The 6,645-nt window shown below is 40.6% G+C and overlaps 1 protein-coding gene and 1 non-coding gene across 2 annotated transcripts; one reads left to right on the top strand and one right to left on the bottom strand.

Moving 5' to 3' along the window:
* Positions 1-2,481: 2,481 nt before the first annotated feature.
* On the bottom strand, positions 2,482-2,587 carry LOC130464650 (small nucleolar RNA R71). Its single transcript, XR_008925017.1, has one exon. It is a non-coding gene; the product is annotated as a small nucleolar RNA R71 (small nucleolar RNA).
* Positions 2,588-3,209: 622 nt separating this feature from the next.
* Positions 3,210-4,811, top strand: LOC130463434 (uncharacterized). Its single transcript, XM_056832567.1, has one exon. The coding sequence runs from the start codon at positions 3,210-3,212 to the stop codon at positions 4,809-4,811; it is 1,602 nt and encodes a 533-aa protein (XP_056688545.1).
* The last annotated feature ends 1,834 nt before the right edge of the window (positions 4,812-6,645 follow it).

A 6,645-nucleotide genomic window follows, 5' to 3' on the forward strand; every position in this document is an offset into this window, starting at 1 on the left:
CGAATGGCCCATGTAAATATGCAAGTATTTACGTGAATTAATTAAAATTCACATTCACATAAACGCGTCCTAAAAGATTAATCAATTTCTAAATTATTAAACCTTAGACTTTATTCTAATTAAAATTGAATTTAATTAAAATAATGCGACCTACGAAAATAACTAAAATTAATTATTTCATTTTAATTTTATTTAGTGGCTCCCACTCAAACCAATTATTATTCCGGATAATTAATTATGAAATATTAAATTAAAACTCGCGGCCCGGCCCAAGCAAATAAAATATTAAATTAAATATCCCGTTGATGAGTCATATTTGTATAGGGTATCTTAGGCGCATTTAGGTTGCATTATTAGGCATTTATATCATTTTAGTTGCATTTAGGATCACATTTGCATAAGTTATCGTTGTCGTACTCTATTACGCCCCGTTTGTGTTTTCTTAATGTTTCAGGTGATTTTACGGTCATTTGGATGCTTTCGGAGTGTTATGAGTTGATTTGGATGATGAACGGATGGAATCTTGACTCGAGGATCATTGCATATCTCTAGGGATAATTTTGAGTCAACAACGAAGCTAAACGCTATTTTTCTAAGCATCAAAACGGACAAGCGTTCACTCTTTTGATGATATCTCAAGTTCTACATGTCGGAATGAGGCGATTTTTATTGGCCTAGAAAGTAAACTTCAAGAGCTTTCCAACGACAGGTCACACGTCCTTATAGGCATTGTTGAACAAGAGTTATGACATAAACAAGATGGCTCGACTATCCGCTTCGCCCGAAGCCCAAAATGATGGCCCAATCTTCCCCTTGGGCGCGAAAACCAGCGACCCACCAGCGGGCCCGCTGGTTTCTCCGCCCAGCTACTTCCACGCGGGTTCGTGGCGTCATTTCTCGTGATCGTTCAATTCAATGATAACTTATGTAATTATTATTATTTTCCTTTTTTGTTTAGAATTTAGGAAACACTAAAATACCTCAAGGGAATTAATGTATTCCCTTATGCTTTTATTTTCTTTTACGTTTAGAATTCCCTTAAAACGCTTTTCACGTTAGTTTTGCTTTTCATCCCTTTTTCCATTGTTGAACCCTAGCTTTTCAATTTTCAATTCATCAATCTAGAGGTAATTCAAGAATCGTTTTTTTTGCTTTAATTTATTATTATTGTTTTCGTTCCTTAGTTTAATTTTTCCTTTGATTATGAAATTCATGTTTATTATTTCTATCATGTTTGTTAATTCAATTATGAGCGAGTAGTCGTATTCTAGGGCTAAGTAAGGGAAGCCATGTTTATACCATGATTATTATGCATAAAGTTTGTTAATTTATAGACTATTGCTTGAGTATTTCGATTGATTTGTTTTAATTGTTGATTCATGTTATCGGCCAATTTCATGAATTGATTATCTAGCTAATAGGAATTAGAATAGAAAGATCGTATTTTTAGAGGCTTAGTACAATTGGCAATTCTGATTATGTTAGTGACCATACTGCATATGTTGAATTGAAAGTGTTAAGACCCGACCGTAGGATTAACATGTACTTTAATTACTCGGCTTAGTTTATTCATTTCTGGATTGATTTGGGTTCTTGGATTGGTATAAGCATGGTGAACCGAATAGACGCCCTAGACCTTTTAATTCATTGATAATTTCACATTTACATTATTGCTTTAGCTTCATTAGTTAATAATATCCAAAATCAACTTTCGTTGTTGAAATAGTTCGTATAATTGGGCAAAAACTAATAGAACTTGTCTCCCTGTGGGATCGACCCGTATTTGCTAAGTATCTGCTAACAACAGACACCGTGCACTTGCGGTATCACTATTTAATTCATCAAGTTTTTGGCGCCGTTGCCGGGGAGACGGCTAGATTCTATTAGTTTTAGTTTGATTATTTGAACTGTTTCCATTGTCTCATTGGAACTCTCAGTTCCAATTGAGGCAAATCTCACTGCGTTTTCTTTCGTTGTTGTTTATGCCCAGGTCTGCCAGAACGGGTACCTTGGTTCTTCCTGATCCCGATCTTGGAAAGACCCTTCGTCAACTAAAAAAGCAACAGAAAAAGAAGAAGCAGTCAGGGTCCCAAGACTCACAGACTCTACCGAGTCACACGATGTCTAAATCCCTGAAATCATATGGGGTTCCTTCCTCGAATAGTGTTCCGACTGGGCTTACAATGCCAACCATTGAGGCAATCAACTTTGAGATCAAGCCCGCTCTAATCTCCATTGTCTCACAAAATCAATATGGTGGCCATCCATCCGAGGAACCCACCAACCATTTGCAGAGGTTCAACCAACTGTGTGGTACTATCAAGCATCAAGGGGTCACTCAAGACCAATTGAAAGTCATGTTGTTTGGTTTTAGCCTTCGTGATAAGGCTCAGACATGGTTGAATGATGTCAAGGAGACAGAGTGGAGTGCTATTTCACAGGGCTTTCTAGAAGAATTCTTTCCACCCACCAAGACTGTCGAAATAAGGCATAAGCTGACTACATTCACTCAAGAACCTGGTGAATCATTTCGAGAAGCCTGGGATAGATTCAAGGCTTTGCAGCGGTCGTGTCCGCATCACAACATTGAAAAATGGTTCTTGGTTCAGATTTTCTACCATGGGTTGCAAGATGAAAGATAGAACACGGTTGATTCTGCTGCTGGGGGTGTTTTTCCTGACAAAGAAGTGGATGCAGGTTATGATTTTCTTGCCAATTTAGCAGCCAACCATTACAGCACCACCAGAACCACATCTAAGAAGGGAAAATTGGATGTCGATGCTTATGCTCTATTGTCCTCACAAGTGGCAGCCTTGAACCTGAAGATCGATTCTTTAAAGGCTCCTCAGTCTGGTACTCCCCCAATGAGTATCAATGTTATGTCTAGTGTAGCTCTAGTGACAACTTCCTACTGCGAAGTATGTGGCATCCAAGGTCACTTTGGTCATGAGTGCTCTTATAGTTTGCAGGATACTACGCAATTGGAGCAAGTGAATGCTTTTCAACAGAGACAACCCAATGACCCATATTCCAATTCATTTAATCCGGGTTGGAGGAATCATCCAAATTTCTCATATCGGGGCAACAATGTTCAGAATCCTCAGCCCCAGCAACAATGGTCGCAAACACAGTTCCATCCACCTTAACCACATGTTGTTAGGCCTCCATTTCAACAAGGAGCCTCACACAATGCTCCCCCGGGGTTTAATATGCCCCCGCACCAAGGCTATCAACAACAATCCCCTGAGACCAGTGCTACTCCAGAGCCTAACATGGGTGATCTGTATAAGCTCATTGCAAATATGCAGAAGACCACAGAGATAGCCCAAAAGAACCATGATGAGAGCATCAAAGAGTTGAAGAATCAGAATAGAATGTTGGAGAACCAAGTTGCTCAACTTGCTGACACTCTATCTCAAAGGAAACCGGGTACACTACCAGGGCAACCTACTCCGCCCCAGAATATAGAAAGTGCCAATGCTATCACTATTAGAAGTGGCACTAAATATGATGGACCCCCGATGCCCATTGATGATGCAACTCTTGCCGAGGAGAACACATATGGACCAGAGAAAGCAATTGATGCAGAGCCTCAAGTCCCGGAAGTTGATAATGCTGATGATGTTGGTGCAAACAAGGGGAAAGAGAAGATTTCTGATTCTCTCCCTATTGTGCCTAAGTTACCTTTCCCTCACCGGATGCAGAAAACTAAGGTCGATCAACAACTTGGTAAGTTCTTGGCAATGGTCAAGAATCTTGAGGTAACGGTCCCTTTTACTGATTTAATATCTCAAGTTCCTGTTTATGCAAAATTTTTGAAAGAGATGATCACTAAGAAAAGGGATTATGGTGGTGTGGAGAGAGTCGCTTTAACCGAAGAGTGTAGTGCCATATTGCAAAATAAGTCTCCACCCAAACTTAAGGATTCGGGTAGTTTTTCCATCCCCTGTCATGTAGGTGCATTGTTCATTTATAAAGCATTATGTGATTTAGGTGCAAGTGTGTCTGTCATGCCCCTTTCTGTCTGTAATAGGTTGAATATGGGAAAACTTAGATGCACACAAATCACGTTGCAAATGGCAGATCGTTCTATAAAGTATCCCTTGGGTATTTTGGAGGATGTTCTTGTCCGGGTAGGGAAATTCTACATTCCTGTTGATTTTGTGGTGCTAGATATGGAGGAGGATTGTCAAATTCCCATAATTTTGGGTAGGCCATTTTTATGTACTGCGAGAACTGTTATTGATGTCAAGTCTGGGTCTCTTACTTTGAGTGTTGGTGATGATACTGTTACTTTTAATCTAACCAATGCTGTGAAGTCTCCTATGCTTGAGAATACTTGTTGCAGGATTAACATTGTAGAAGAGATTTCTCTAGACAACATGCCTAGAATGTTGTATGATGATCTATTGCTGGCGACTCTCACCTTGGAGGCCCGAAAAGGAGAAGGAGATTGTGAGATTGATTCCTTGATCTCGGATTTAGATGGAAGTGAAGCTGAGGTATTAGAAACTGTTTGCTCTATTTCCGAGCCACAGGTAACGAAGGTAGAACTAAAACCATTACCATCTCACCTTAAATATGCATTTCTTGATGATAATGAGGATTTTCCTGTGATCGTTAATGCTGCACTCGACGATAGCCAGCTTTCTAAGCTTCTGACCGTGCTCTGTATGCACAAAAAGGCAATCGGGTATAGCATTGACGATCTCAAGGGCATTAGTCCTAACTTTTGTATGCATAGAATCAATTTGGAAGCAGATCACCGCCCTCGCATCCAGCCACAACGTCGTTTGGATCTTAATATGTAAGATGTGGTGAGAAAAGAGGTAGTGAAACTACTTGACGCGGGCATCATCTATCCCATTTCAGATTCTAAATGGGTGAGTCCGGTGCAAGTCGTTCCCAAGAAGGGGGGGACAACGGTTGTTAAGAATGATAAGGATGAGCTTATCCCTACTCGTGTTGTTACAGGTTGGCGTATGTGTATAGATTATCGAATGTTGAATACGGCCACCTTGAAGGATCACTTTCCCCTCCCCTTTATTGATCAGATGCTAGAAAGATTAGAAAAACACAACTTTTTCTGTTATTTGGATGGATATTCAGGTTTCCTTCAGATTCCCATTCACCCAGACGACCAGGAGAAGACGACGTTCACTTGTCCTTATGGAACTTTTGCATACCGCAGAATGCTGTTTGGTTTGTGCAACGCCCCTGCTACATTTCAAAGGTGTATGATGGCCATTTTTTCTGACTTCATCGAGAATATCATGGAGGTATTTATGGATGATTTTAGTGTTTATGGTTCTGACTTTGATGTATGTTTGCATAATCTTTCTAAAGTGCTTAAACGTTGTTCTGAAGTGAATTTGGTATTGAACTGGGAAAAATGCCACTTTATGGTCAATGAAGGAGTGGTACTTGGTCATCTTATTTCTGAGCGTGGCATCCAAGTTGACCGAGCAAAAATTGAGGTGATTGAGAAACTTCCCCCTCCCGTGAATGTCAAGGGAGTGAGGAGTTTTCTCGGTCATGCGGGTTTCTATCGTCGTTTCATAAAAGATTTTTCTAAAATTGCGAAACCCCTCACTCAATTATTGCTCAAGGATGCCACATTTGAGTTCACTGATGCTAGTTTGGAGTCTTTTGACAGGATTAAGAAAGCATTGATAACTGCTCCAATCATTCAGCCTTCGGATTGGGATTTGCAGTTCGAAATTATGTGTGATGCGAGTGATTATGCTGTTGGAGAAGTGCTTGGCCAAAGAAAGAACAAGGTGTTATTGCATGCCATCTATTATGCAAGCAAAACCTTGGATGAAGCTCATATGAATTATGCCACTACTGAGAAAGAGCTCCTTGCGGTTGTTTATGCACTTGACAAATTTCGGACGTATCTTGTTGGTTCGAAAGTCATTATACACACTGATCATGCCGCTTTGAAGTATTTGTTGGCCAAGAAAGAGGCCAAACCGAGACTTATTCGATGGATCCTTCTTCTCCAGGAGTTTGATTTGGAGATTCGGGATAAGAAGGGTGCTGAGAATGTTGTTGCAGATCATCTCTCTCGGTTGGAATTTCAATCTAGCACAGATGGGCCTATCAATGATTCATTTCCTGACGATCATCTATTCTCTGTGTCTACTCAATCCCCATGGTATGCGGACTTTGCGAACTATTGTGTTGGTGGCTCCCATCCTCCGGAGTTGACATATCAACAACGTAAGAGATTCTACCATGATGCTAAGCGGTATTTTTGGGATGACCCACATTTGTATCGAAAGTGTGCCGATGGTATGTTTCGTAGGTGTGTAGCGGATTGGGATACCCACGGGGTTCTTAAGCATTGCCACAGTTTACCTTCTAGTGGTCATCTTGGTGCTATTCCGACCGCCCATCGAACTCTACAAAGTGGTTTCTATTGGCCTTCTATATTCAAGGATGCTCGTTTCTTTTGCAATGCATGTGACGAATGTCAACGAACGGGCAACGTTTCGAAAAGGCAAGAGCTACCACAGACCGGAATTCTTGAGGTTGAGCCATTTGATGTATGGGGCATTGATTTTATGGGACCATTCCCTTCTTCATGTGGGAATCGGTACATTTTGGTTGTTGTTGATTATGTTACAAAGTGGGTGGAAG

This window comes from Spinacia oleracea, chromosome 6 (genome assembly GCF_020520425.1).
Source record: "Spinacia oleracea cultivar Varoflay chromosome 6, BTI_SOV_V1, whole genome shotgun sequence".
NCBI lineage: Eukaryota > Viridiplantae > Streptophyta > Magnoliopsida > Caryophyllales > Amaranthaceae > Spinacia > Spinacia oleracea.